The sequence below is a fragment of the Quercus lobata genome, chromosome 3 (genome assembly GCF_001633185.2).
Source record: "Quercus lobata isolate SW786 chromosome 3, ValleyOak3.0 Primary Assembly, whole genome shotgun sequence".
Taxonomy (NCBI): Eukaryota; Viridiplantae; Streptophyta; class Magnoliopsida; order Fagales; family Fagaceae; genus Quercus; species Quercus lobata.
This window is the reverse complement of record NC_044906.1, coordinates 14,800,424-14,814,467: the sequence shown is the minus strand read 5'-3', so window position 1 is coordinate 14,814,467 and position 14,044 is coordinate 14,800,424. Positions and strand designations below refer to the sequence as shown.

At 37.1% G+C, this 14,044-nt stretch overlaps 2 protein-coding genes across 2 annotated transcripts; both read right to left on the bottom strand.

Annotated features, from left to right (window-relative positions):
• Positions 1–361: 361 nt before the first annotated feature.
• Positions 362–10,410, bottom strand: LOC115979434. Its single transcript, XM_031101478.1, has 6 exons — positions 7,758–10,410; positions 3,160–3,232; positions 2,697–2,852; positions 1,841–1,990; positions 947–1,129; positions 362–518 (listed from the first exon to the last, which is right to left on the bottom strand). The coding sequence occupies exons 1-6, from the start codon at positions 7,844–7,846 to the stop codon at positions 459–461; spliced, it is 711 nt and encodes a 236-aa protein (XP_030957338.1). The 5' UTR covers positions 7,847–10,410; the 3' UTR covers positions 362–458.
• Positions 10,411–10,507: 97 nt separating this feature from the next.
• Positions 10,508–12,694, bottom strand: LOC115979432 (pentatricopeptide repeat-containing protein At1g63080, mitochondrial-like). Its single transcript, XM_031101469.1, has 2 exons — positions 12,434–12,694; positions 10,508–11,988 (listed from the first exon to the last, which is right to left on the bottom strand). Exon 2 carries the CDS (start codon positions 11,951–11,953, stop codon positions 10,685–10,687), a length of 1,269 nt encoding a protein of 422 aa, XP_030957329.1. The 5' UTR covers positions 11,954–11,988; positions 12,434–12,694; the 3' UTR covers positions 10,508–10,684.
• Between the last annotated feature and the right edge of the window lie 1,350 nt (positions 12,695–14,044).

Genomic DNA, 14,044 nt, shown 5'->3' with positions numbered 1-14,044 from the left:
TCTACCGTACATTGGGGGTGGTCCAACCATGCAGGCTAACACAATGAAAAGCTCTCAAACAAACATTGTGACTCCAACAGATTGAACTGAGGCGCAACTTGCACTCAAATAACATGAAAGCTAAAAAGCACTGTAGGATAAAACTTGATATGCTAAAAACATAAAATAAACGACACATAATCACTGTAAATTTATTAAAAACTGTAAAAGCTTGCTCATGTATATTACCATCTCTATCTGTAGATGAAAGGCACATGATGAACAAGTCAAATCTTGAGAAATTAGTTAAATTTTCTATGTATCTGATAGCCAGATCCATTTCTTCTCTGCCAAAAGTATGAAGCACAAGGGCATTAAGCACTATACAGAGCACAAACAAGAAAGTACACAATCTGGAAAAAGGCATTCATAGATATGTACTTGCATGAAAAAGGTGGCAACACATTTAATAATGTCAACTAGTAGGGAAGCAGACAAAGCATTTTTGAATATCTGTGGCAATGCATTGGAGATACTGCCTAATAAAGCAAAAATGACAACTATTAGTGGCAACATCATCGAAATAACTGAAACAGGAAAAATAGCATAAAAGAAAGCATGAGTATTGTAACTAGGACAAACAGGCCAGGAAAATTTCCCGGTTGTTTTACTACATAGGAATGTGAAAACCTCTTGAAATAGTCCCTAGAATTAAAAGATCAGGTCAGCAGATGCTAACAATCAATTAATTAGTTTACTTATTGGGGACCATCCAAAGAGGAAGTTTAGATCTATCAGGCATTGTGTACATCAACCAACAATTATGTCCATAGGAAGGGACTATGCCTATAAATACATATCAATCTTTCATGCTTAGCAATCTATATTGCTATTAGTGTATTTAAATGTGATAACAGAAACATGAATCTCTCTAGTACTAAATCACAAAAAAACCACCATTGCTTACCTTCAATAAACGAGCCTGTAGAGCACCGTCATCAGAGAGTCCCCGCCAAGAAGCCTCAAATTGATAAGCCGACTTTGGTGGTGTGATGTTTTTTGCAGCTTCAGCCTTGGCTCTAGAACTTGCTTGAGAAGCAAGCTCTTGCACTGGCTTCATCAGCTCTTGCTTTCCTGTTCTGTGATTTTTCTGAGAAAAGAAAATGATAGAGAGAACAGGTTAAAAGTTAATCTTCCAAAATAAAGCAAGTTTAGGAGAGCTAATGCCTGCCTGGTAAGCAATGAAAGTGGGCTGAGAAAAGGACAGGGAGGCAAGGCTTAAAAGGAAATGTAGTTTAAGATTAGTTAAATACTGTCACGACTCACGAGCAAATGGTAGCCATTATGGCCTCTTTAGCTGACCAATCTCCCAAACGAGTAATAAAAATCCTAGTCAGAAATACCAATAAAAAAAATTCCTACCCAGAAATCAGAAACAAAAGTGTTTGTCTCAAGTAACGGGAATTTTAAAATGGTTTCCAAATTACAGTCTGTTGATGATGCAAGAATGGAAGAGATGGTAGACCCCTGAAGTAAATAAGGAAAAGAAAAGGGGGGGGGGGGGGGGTTAAGTGACAGTCCAGTGGTAATGGCATCTTTTATGATGACCCATGTTTGTGGTTCGAACCCCACCTCCCCCTCCCATACTATCTACCTATCAAAAAAAAGGAAAAAGATGCTCAAGGCGGATTTCGTTTTCAGACCGTTTAGCACTTTACTAATTAATAGGAAACTTGTCTAACTAGAATAAGAAAACTTGCACCCTCAAAGGCCAAAATAAGCAGAACTGACGCACAAAGTTGATCATCTAATTAAAAAGTGGTGAGGAAGCATATATTTCAGCAAGGATTTCATAATTAACCTTAATGCTGTTCACTTTAGAACTCTGAATAGCAACTAGACGAGAGCTATCAACTTCTTGTTCTTCTATTCTACTAACAGAATTCACACTTTTGTTATCTCTTTCCTCCACAGATACAGATGCCCTCCCAGAAAACTGTTCAACATTGTCCTGTCAATGTAGTTTAAAAGTGACATAAAATGAGATCATACTACAAATATTATGTTTCAAAATAATGTCATACACTTTGGAAAAACAAAATCAAGCTATAAATCAAATATATAAGAAATAAAAGACACAACAAAACACACGTCAAGGACCAACAAATCCTATTTTGATTATTGTCCCATCTGTTTGATAGAAAAATAGAATAAAATAGGAGAAACAATTAAGTTTTAGCCAGATAGGCTTTGTAACTTCTTTTCTTAGGGTTTCCTTTTTTATTTTGGTTTGGGGGGGGGGGGAAGGGTTAAGAATCACTCCAATGGTCTACATATTCTTAAGCAATGTTTCTATCAGAAATAATCATTTGTTTACCTTATGTCTTTCAATCACATGTGGAGCTTAACCTACAGTTCTATGACAAGAACAAAAGATAATAAATATACTGAGTCACATTTATTTATGATAGCCAACAAAAAGCCAAGAAAGGAAGCAGCAATATATTAGACTTAAAGTTATATAACCATGAAATAATTCCATTCTGTGCTTAATGGTGTTCCGAAGATTAAGCTTCAATTAATTTGAACATAAACGTGCTATCAAATGCAGGAAACAATCAAGTTGTGCTGGCTTCCCATTTTGCCTTATTAAATGAAACTTTTCATTCACATATTATGGCATTCAAAATTATGATTAAAGCTCAAATGGCCAATACCTTGGTGTGACCTTGAATGGCAGACACTCCTGACCTTTGAATATTATTTGGTACTAGATGAACACTCTGTCCATTAACCTTGCTCCCTGAACTCACTACTTTCTGCATTCCTTGCCCAGAACTTCTTGGTGGTCCAGACACCTTCTGAAGAATCTCCTGGAAAAAGAATTAAGTTATTTTAAGAACAATTATAGAATGTCATAAAACGAGGAGACAAAAACTAAAAGAAAATAAATATCTAGCTGAGGATACTATTTTAGTGGAAACTAAACACCATCAGCTCAGAGAACATGAGAGCAGAATAAAACATCAACTTTCATTAATAATTCTAATCCCACTTCCCTTTTCGCTATCATCTATAGATTCCATCAACATCTACTCTGCAAACAGAAGTCATTATACTGCCCAATATATCCAACTGTCCAACTCATTAAAAATATCTGAGACATTCTTGGCAACATACAAATTTCCATAGCATGTACAACTTTAGCTCATTACTAAAGAGCTGTTTCACTGCTGCTCTGCCAGTTTGGCAACTGCAAAAAAAGTACGCAAAAATGTCTATAAGAGCTCTACAATAAATGTAAAAACAATTTTAAGTTGTGAAAAGGAAAATTGCAGTGAAATCAATTTCATATAAAGGGTCACTCACCTGGAAAATGAAAATACTGTCCTCTTGTTATAAAAAATGGACTCAAATGATTGTAATCTGACATTCAAAAACTTAATCCACTAAGATTTCAATTGTGACTTGACTATGTCCCCTACTAGTGATGTTGTTATTGCTACATTATTTGCTATTTTAAAGTGTGATCTTTTACTGTCACATCAATATTTAATGATAATGGATACATGCAGAGATTACAACTCAAGAATGTTGAAGCATAGGACCTGTTGAGCTAAACAAACACAAAAGCCATTTAGTATTTAAACAGATTTCAGGATACCGATTATAAACAATCCTATCTCATATTCATAATGTCCAATCTAGCAAAATGACTCAGTGTGACAATATCATCGCATCGTATAATTATAACTTATAGTTCCCATCGTGCATCACATACACAAAGATTATGAGCTCTACAAGCAACTCATGTGCATATCCAAAAATATTGAGTTTTTTAGAAAGAATGATCAAAGGCAACAAATCAAATGGACAACAGAGTCCTTAGTTGAAGACATTCCAAGTAAGCTGTGCGGCAAGAATCCCAAGTCCCAACAACTTGCCAATCTTGCCTCAAATAGTTTCATGAACATATTTGGGTCTGAAATGACTATGTTGCTGGTTAGAACTTTATGTTATTTTCTTCAAATAAACTTTTCTTTTTTGTTGCGTCCAAAAATAGTTGTGTCCAAAAAACAAAGTCCTTGAAGAAAAAAAACTTGATACCCTCTATTCCGAACAATGAGAGACCTACCACTCTTAACTGTAAATCATGCCCTGTTACAAAGAATGTTCCAACTTACCAGATTACAGAACTTGTCAAACCAACGAATTGGGAACAGGTTCCATGAATATGGGAAAGAACATGCCTCTGCCTCATATAAGAACCTGTATCCAGACTTGATTTTATTCTGAAATACTTTCCAACCACACAATGGAGATTCTTGCATGATTGAAATTGGATAATGTGAAACCTGGTCTACTTTGAATCAGAAACCTCCATACAGTGGCCATACACTGCTGCAGCTTTCTTTTAATTTTTCTGTACAATAAGTTTAGGCTCAAATATATATATATATATATATATAGATAGATAGATAGATAGATAGATAGATATAGATATAATCCATTTCAATCTATCAAGAAAAAACATATCATTACATATTATTTCCTGAAGCAACTTTGCAACCCAGAGGACAGTAGTGGAAATCATAAATGAGATTTCATTGTGATAGTGAAAATGAATCACTAAATGAAATCTGATATGCTCAAGTGCAAGTATGCTGTTTACAAAATAAGTCCATCTAAATTCTGCACTAACTAATTCAAGCAACAAATACAACCATCCCTCATAGAAATATTCACAATACTTTGCTATGGTATACACTGCATGAATCAAGTTAACATCATACAGCACAATAGTTGTGCAAACATAGTTTCGGACATCAGTTGCCAAGTTCACTTCCTTTTTATATATATATATATATATATATTTATAAGTAAATGATTTTATTCCAATTAAGTACCTCATTAATAATACGAAACACTAGATAGCCTAAAGAATTGCAACCAAAGAATTAGATAGCATAATAATGTTAATTTTATTCCATTAAAATGAATTGAGAAACTGATGACAAATCAAAATCTAGACTAAATAACTAGATTTGCACCACCTCACATCTGTTATAAATAGCTCATTTGACAAAGTTACTCTTGTTGATAAGTAATGATATGGGAACTGGCATAGTGGCCTTTTTTTGTAACTTTCAAGTGGGGGAGGTGATGTTTGAACCCAGGTTCTCCTCTTGAGAAAAACAGTAACGGCATTGAGCCACAAGGCTCTTGGCATGACATAGTGACTCGTGTCTTCAAACTTGTTTGGCTGATTTACTAGAATCTTCTAGTATGGCTGGAGGATCACCAGATATGCTTGCAGCTTCACATGCACCTCCTGCATTCAATTCACTAAAACTCCTTTTCTTTAATGAAAAGGGAGAATTCTCCTTTTCTTTGTTTTCATTAGCCCATTCTTTTCCTTTCCTTTTTCTTTTTCATTCGCAATTTCTTTATTAGTATGAGTCTCACCTTCTGGCAGGGGAAACATTGGAGGTTCCCGGCCACTCAATCAAGAAAATACCTTTTCAACCATCTCACTAATTTCCTTCCCCAGACCATTACTGTCCAAAATTAGCTCCCAAACAGATTTAGAAGCTTTCTCCAGCACTGAAGCTTTGTACGAAATCAATACAAAATTATAAGTTACAGAAGCTTCAGTAGTCACAAGTGCCATAAAATTAGTATTGTCACACATTGGAAGCCCCTTCTAAACCATGACATTATAACAAACCACACATGCTGGCAATGTGAGATGTTCTTACAGATCCATTTAGAGATCCCAGGTTCAAAGTAAAAAAAGTGGCAATGGACAAAGAAAGCTCTATCCTCATGTGCATTACTAAAGTTTGACAGAGAGTTGACTTAAGCTTTGAATCACCTAAAGTATGTACATACAAGGTATCTACCCCCATGGATTCAGCCCACATACAGGGTATCTGCCCAAAATTGCTAAACCCACTTTCAAGTTTCATTCATTATCTATCCTTATTTACCATCCATTTGGAACCCAATTTTGGAGAAGATGGAGAAGAAGTTGGCTGGTTGGAAGCGTCTATATTTGTCTAAGGGTGGTAGGCTTACTCTCTTGAAGAGTACCCTCTCTAGTCTTCCCACATACTATCTATCCTTATTTACCATCCCTGTAGCTGTGGCTGACAGATTAGAGCGTATTCAGAGGAAATTCTTGTGGGGGTCTTCGGAGGAGTGTTTTAAACATTCTTTGGCGGCTTGGGAGAAGGTGTGTTCACCTCTAGAGATGGGTGGTTTGGGTGTTAGGAAGTTAGGTCACTTCAACCAATTATGGAAATCGTTATGGAGGTTTGGCCAAGAAGGAACCAGTCTTTGGTGGAGGGTTATTGCCACCAAATATGGCGAGGGTCAAGGGGGGTAGACTACTAAAGATTGTAGAAAGGCACACGGGTGTGGCCTTTGGCGTGGTATTATTGTCAGTTGGGAGAGGTTCTCCAAACACTTAGCTTTTGTGGTGGGTGATGGTTCTCGTATTCGTTTTTGGCATGATAGGTGGGTTGGGGATTTCTCTCTTAAAATGCTTTATCCTCAATTATATGCGTGTTCTTGTGACAAGGAAGCCTGTATTTCTGACTTGTTGGATCATCAAGAGGATGGGAGTAGTAGATGCTGAAATGTGAAATTTTATAGGAATTTTCATGAGAGGGAATTTGAGGATGCCTTCTCTTTCCTAGAACTCATTCAGTCTCAGATCCCAAGTGGTATTGGGTGGGATAGACCCCATTGGTGTCTTAATAGGAATGGTAAGTTTGATACTCGATCCTTCTATCATAAGATCAGGGGTACAACTCCTTCTTACTTCCCATGGAAGGGGATTTGGAAAGTCAAGGTGCCTAAGAGGGTGGCTTTCTTCTTGTGGACCGCAACACATGGTCGGATTCTTACCTTGGATAATTTGATGCTCTGGGGCCTCCCTTTGGCGAATAGGTGCTATATGTGCTGCTATTCTGCGGAATTTGAGGACCATCTTCTCATTCACTGTCCTGTAGCGTATTCTTTGTGGGTGCAAATGTTACAAGTTTTTGGGATTCAATGGGTCATGCCAGGTTCTGTGGAGAGTTTGGTGTCTTGTTGGAGTAATTGGTTGGGAAAATATGCTTCGGACGTATGGAATATGGTTCCTGGTTGCTTGATGTGGGTTGTTTGGTTGGAAAGAAACCGGCACTCTTTTGAGGTTTTGGAGAGAACGCTTGATCAGTTACAAGCACTCAACCAAAAAACTCTTTTTGAATGGGCTAAATGCTGGGTTTATTCAAACTGTTCTTTTGCTTTGGAGTTCTTTTCTACCCTTAGTAGTGCCACTTAAGTTGCTTCTTTTTTTCTGTTTTCAGTTGTTTTTGTTTGCTGTTTTTTGTGTTCACCATCATGAACACCTGTAATGGCTGTTTGCGTTTTTCTTGTTGAATAAAAGTCTTATTACTTATCAAAAAAAAAAGTTTCATTCATTATTTTCATATATCCATCCACATTAATCATCAAAATTGGTTACACTGGATTGGTCATCTTATTAATTTTTGACAAAGTCAAGGAAATTTCAAGGTACTAAAAACTCAGTCACTATTTTACATTTGATACTGCTAAGATAACTTTAAGATAATGACAATTGTCCAACAGATGACCAAAGCCTTTTCACAACCACATAAAAGCTATGAGTTTTCCAAAAAGTAAGTGAATGCCTTTAGTGCGCACCTGGGAGGCTATTTCTACCTCTAAAGACAAATTAAAAAAGGACAAAAAACACTAAAACTTACTCAAGTTCCTGCCTTAGCGCATCAAACAACTCTCTTTTGGTTTGTTTCTCTGCCCCAGGGGTGTTAAGAACTTTACTCTGTTCAGCCATTTTAATAGTAGTATTCTTAAGCTCTTCCTGCAAAAACAAAGAGCATGGACCTACAAAAATTTCACATTAAAATCAAAATAAACCGGTACTTCCTTAAGCATTGATATCTTTGACAACTATTGATTTTAACTTTTTCCACTACTTCCATTCCTCCCTTTCCAATTACAGAATTAAGCAAAGTAGAGAATACTTGTGCTAGAACTTGCTTATGAAATCCAAGAATTTCACTCACATAGGCGGCATCAAACTCATCATGTCACAACACGTCCCTAAGACTAAAAGAATTGTATAAACATGGACAACTAGTTGGCCTAATGAAATTCAACGGGAGCTAGCAACATGAACCCAAAATTTTATAAAATTCACCAATAAATTTCTAAACTTGATTCTTCTAAACATCTAGATAAGCAACCCACTTTAGTCTACCAGTACTGTCGACAATTCACAAAAAAATTTAGTACATCCCCACAAATTCTTACTGCAGAGTGCAGACCACACAAATTGCAATGTGTGATACCAATGCTAGGACTTATACTAAGAACTAGCAGGTATCAACAAAATTTACATAAATACGTACATAAGCTGTATATATAAAACCTCACTAATAAAAAAGACACGCACACACTTATAAACAAGGGAACTTTTTGTTACAAACAACAAAGTCTCTGCACTAAATATTGGGAGGGTTCTATTATCAAAACTCATATGTAATAGACAACACCATCATGTGCATGTGTGCTTATATACATGGACCTTTGATATCATTAAGTGTTATGTATATCACTTGCCCCCTCTCTCTCTCTCTCTCTCACACACACACACACACTAGTATATGCTACTCATGAGTAACAAGTACAAATTAGTTTTTCTCTTTTGTGATTTTGTGTCTAGCAAAACAAAGGCAGTGTTTTTTGTTTTTAAGAGAAAAGTTGACGATAAAGATCCGCTCCAAACATGTTTAGATATTTTCTAAATAAAATTATGTGACAAAAATGACATATTCACAGTACCTTCTATAGTTATATAGCGTGTTGAAAAAAGATATCTCCCCATATGCTTAAAATCAAAATTTTTTAATGACAAATTTTAGATTCATAACAAATTTTAAAACTTTTTTCACTTTATGAGATGATAAGTTGTGATTAGTGTTCTTTGATGTACAATCTGACACTAACAGAATACCTTGTCAGCTCATACATTGCACAAGGCCTTGATTTAGCTTCCCTTTTATAGATTATTGTTGCCTATCAAAGGCTTCCCCGCAAGTGCAAAAACAAAAATTATGCAGAAGACTGGGACAACCTCAACATTGATGAGCATTCACTAAAAATCAGATTTGTACCTGAAACACCAAAAGTTTTATAACTTCCCCTGCAAAAATGAATGAAAAATCAAGATATTCCTTACAATTATCATTACCCCCATTAGTCAGTTTTATCCTCCACTGCTGTAGGGACGGAGGTGATGTACAATATTTATGATAATGATCTCCAAGCCAAACACAAGGCTCAAGTGTAGTATAATTTTTTTTTTCCTTCTTCCAGATCTAATAAATAGTGCCTTTTGTACAAATATTCTAAACAAATTAATAGATTTCTCTTTAACTATTGAACCTCCACAACCTTAACCATTTTCACTCAATACTATCCCCAAACATGGTTTGGTTTTAATCTCCCTCAGTCAATTGTCTATAGAAGAAGAAATATCTGAAGATTTCATAGTTCATACTATTACTATCATTTTCTAGAATAAGGACAGATTGGCTTGTCTACAAGGCCATTCTAGCCTTTCTTATGTAAAAGGAAAAAAAAAAAAAAAAACTTCAACATTTCCCATGCACTCTAACATTAGTAGGTCCCATTAATCATTAGTCAATATGTTGATATGATTACAGTACAAAGTAAAACAATATGGCTTTATCCTAAATGGAGGGAGGCATGAAGCAACCAAAGTGCCAAACTAATTATTATTTGTTTCACAACTACTGTATGATATAAAAATAAACAAAATTACTAATAATGGCATTCTTACTTTAAAACTATTATCCTATGTACCCTCAAATGAATAAAGTTTAAAGAACCCCTAGTAACACTCAAATAGTGCCAAGTGCAAATGGGACAGGAATCAAAATTAGTAAGGGTTGACACAAATTTCATCCAGCATTTTGAAAAAAGGAAACTAAAAGATATGAAAGTGAAACAGAAAGTATCTTAAACTGATTGATATTGTATAGGTTTGACAACTCAATCCATAGTTGTATTAAAACAATAGTTTAACTTGCAAGCACCCATGATGTGTTTTAAGACTAAATTTGATCAGCTAATTACAATTGGATTACTTTTGTAAAACTGAAACTGATTCAAGATATAATTTGGTCCAAAACCTAATCGCTAAGCATTTAAGAATTTTGGGGCTGGTTTGGGTAGAGGAGGATACCTATTGAAGGTTTGATATTTCGGCTATATTTGAATTGGAATACTAGTTTTTATGATTGGAAAACTTTCAATAATGGTTGGAACATAGTATAGCTAACTAGTACAAGAAATAAGATCTATGAATCTAGTCTCAAACTAGGACTCTTGAGTATCCACCTAAGAGGGCAGTATAATACACCCAATGGCTAGTCAAAAGGTTTAGCAACAACATGCGTGCACAAGAAAATTGCAACAAAAGATCGAACAGTAAAAGGAATAAACAATCTTGGGCACATAAATGAAAAGAAATACCATTTCGTAAGAAGTATAGAATTTTACTCAAAGCAAATATACCACTCACATAATGACTAGTAATAGGTTAAAATATAAAATTTGTCTTTGATCTTGAGAAACTAAATAACCTTCACCCAGACTTGGGAAGCAACTCTCGAATATTTTCATCTACTTGATTAGACAACAGCAAGTCAATAAACATGGCAGCAGTTGTTGCGTTTGCTGAAAATCCCTTGCCAACCATCATTTTGAGATATTTCATTGCCTTTGATGTGTCACCATGTTGCAATAACCCCTGGATTAATATGTTGTATGTGAGATGGCTAGGTGAATAACCGTTGCTATCCATTTCCTCAAGCAGCTCACCTGCTTCATCAATTAGTTCATTCTTGCAAAATCCATTGATCATTATAGTGTAAGTTCGAACATTAGGTTGCAATCCTTTTGCAAAAAGACCGCTAAAGATTTCTCTTGCAGTTGTAAGTTCCCCAACATTGCAGAAACCATCAATCAAGATGTTGTAAGACACAATATTGTGGTCCAACTTTTTTTCTTCCATCTCCTGAAACAAAGCCATTGCCTCAACCATTCGTCTATTCTTACAAAATCCATCTAACAAGATGTTATAGGTTTGGGGATTTGGATGTTGGCCACAAGTTTGCATCTTATGGAATAGCTCCAGTGCAGCTTGAGATCTCTCCACTTTGAAAAACCCATCGATAAGAGTGTTGTAAGTCGAAACATTAGGAATCACTCCCTTGTTGGACATTTCATGAAAGATACGCATTGCCTTATCAATTTTTTTACTTTTGCAATATCCATTAATCAATATGTTATAGCTAATCACATCGGGTGAAAAACCCTTCTCAACCATCATATTAAATGTCTTAACTGCCCCATCCATTTGGTTTTGCAAACAATAACCATCAATCAAAGAATTGTAAGTGACTTGGCTAGGATCAATGCCTCTTTGAATCATCACTTCAAAAACATTTTTTGCCTCACTCAACATCCCTTCCTTGCATAGTGTGTCCACCAGTATGTTGAAGCTTCGCACATTTTGCATGATCTTCCTTTGTTCCATCTCATTCAACAAGGTCATAGCCTCCCTCCACCAGCCAAAATTGCATAGTCCTTGAATTACGCAATTGTAAGTGACAACATCTGGCTGAATGCCTTTACTTATCATTTCAGAAAAAAGGTTCAAAGCCTCAGTTACCAATTTATCCTTACATAAACTGTCAATGACCGTGCTATACAGCACCACATTTTGTGCAAAATTCCTTTTTTCAAGCTTCCTGAGCAACCTAATAGCCACACCAGTCTGGCCAATCTTACACAGACCGTTTACCATTGTTCCACAAGTAATTGCATCAGGTTGGTACCCTTTGTTCTCCATTTCATCTACCAACCTCACAGCTCCAAGAATATTACCTTGAAGACAGAGACCATTAAGAAGAGTGTTTAGAGTTATACAGTCTGGCTGATAGCCAAGTTTCAAAATTGTTGCTATGATAGAGAAACCAAAATCAAACCGGTTCAGATGGCAGAAGCAATTAATCAAAACATTGAGAGTATAAACATTGGGCGAGATTCCGAATGATTCCATTCGTTGAATTAGATTAATGACTACAGAGTAATGCTTCATGCTTGCAACCGCACCCAACAATTGAGTAAAATCGACAATGGAAGGCAAAGGGTGCATGTGAAGCATTGTATCAAACAGACCTAAGGCATGATCAAGATTCTTAAAGGTTCGAGATTTGCAGTGATCTCTCACAGAATTCAACAACTGATTCCGTTTCTGATATGGGGTTTTCGCATTTTCTCTAATAGTAGAACAATAATGAGAAGTAAAAGCACGAAATGGAAGGCTTACTCTAATAATCAAACGATTGCATATAAGAAGCAGAGAGGATGTTGATTTACACATTTCACAATGACGACAGTCTCAGCTACCAGATCGGGTCGGGTTCAGTTTCGGCTTAGCTTCGGAACCTCAAAAATCGAAAGGAGAAATCACGGCGGTGGAGTGGCAGATCGGAGGGCGAAGCAGCGAGTAGGACTGGATGAGAATGATTTGTATTTCTGAGATAATTGGAAACTCGTTCAGACCCTTTTTGACCTAAAAAAAACAATAAAAAATGGTAAGGTTAGACATATTTTGTTTTACTGCACGTGTCCTTTCTAAATTTTATTGAAATTTTTGTTCATGTTGTGCAAAAAATAAAGAGAATTGATGAGCATGTGAGTTTGACTGAAAATATATCCTTATTGACCAAATTAAATTTCTCAATTACATCTATTGTGGTCTTAGTTTTAAGAGTTTTTAAATACTTTCTATTAAGTATTGTAAGGACGCGTTTCGTGGCGGACCGTAACAGTGTCGGGTTCGCGCGTGAAAAGGCCCCTAACAATATCATTTGTAGAGCGTGGGTTTGGAAGGCTAGGCCTTGGTTGACAGGCGGTGGGCTTTTCGTGGTATTCATACAAGTTTCGGTTTTCCTTCACCCCTGGAGTCTTTCTCCTGGAGGTGGGCTGGGAGGCTCTGGTTTCTAGCCATTTTTCCCAACCCCCTTATGGTGCACCTTCCTTTTTATTATATAGTCCGTCTTGGCTGATCCTGACCCTCCACTTGTAGGTCAGGCAGGAGCTCATTTCGGTATCCATCCCATCAACCGTCCCATCTAACTTTCTATTAGTTGCATGGATCGACGTTTGCACCGCCCAAACGTCTTTTCTCATTAACCAGCTCTGGGTATTGGCAGGTGTGCTTATTGAAGGGGGTGGGACGCGCTTTCCTTGGTTCGAATTCACGCCTTGCTTCCCTATGGGCCCCATTCCGCTCACATCCCCTTGAGGGGGCTATTTGGGGATTGCCTACTCCAGAGTGTTGGTCTTCCCGTTGAAGCTATGGAATGCCGAGGACGGGGTGAGTTCTCAGCCGTTCCCCTTGCTACCTCGGCCACTGATCATTCGTCTTCGGCAAGGTACCTCCTCGGCACGGGCCCTGGGTCCAGATAGAGTTTGGGCCGGACTGCAGAACTCTCGGACCCACAATAGCCCCTCAAAATCCTGCTATCCGTCCCCTCGGACGGATAGGAGGGTTTTGATGACATCATGGATCTCCCAATGCCTATCAATCCTTGTCATCTAGCGATTCCCGAGATTTTTCACCTGCCCAAGGCACGTTCCTAGAGCCGTTGGAAGGCGAAACGTGGCCTCATTAAATACGGGCGGCTGGGTGCTTCCCACGTTCAACGGTGTGATGGAAATCGAACGGCGGTGATCTCCTGGCTTCTTTGGGCGGGAAAAAGGGCGTGCAGTTTACCCTAGAAAGTATAAGAGATTTTTTGGAGATGGATCCGTCTCTCTATTTCTGTACTTAAGAGTTTTAGTGCGTGTATCCAGGGTTCATCCGAACTTCCGCCCAAATTCAAGTCTATCTCAAGCACATATAGCCCATCCGAAGCGTAGTTCTCTTTTTATG

Bases quoted from the DNA above. Each gene is read 5' to 3' on its own strand.
- LOC115979434 (XM_031101478.1), bottom strand. From the start codon at position 7,846: ATGGCTGAACAGAGTAAAGTTCTTAACACCCCTGGGGCAGAGAAACAA. The intron at 3,233-7,757 runs GTAAGTTTTAGT...CTTTTTTTGCAG, and splicing joins GCGCTAAGGCAGGAACTTGA to TTGCCAAACTGGCAGAGCAG. The intron at 2,853-3,159 runs GTATGTTGCCAA...TTCTTTTTCCAG, and splicing joins TGTACATGCTATGGAAATTT to GAGATTCTTCAGAAGGTGTC.
- LOC115979432 (XM_031101469.1), bottom strand. From the start codon at position 11,953: ATGGAGAACAAAGGGTACCAACCTGATGCAATTACTTGTGGAACAATG.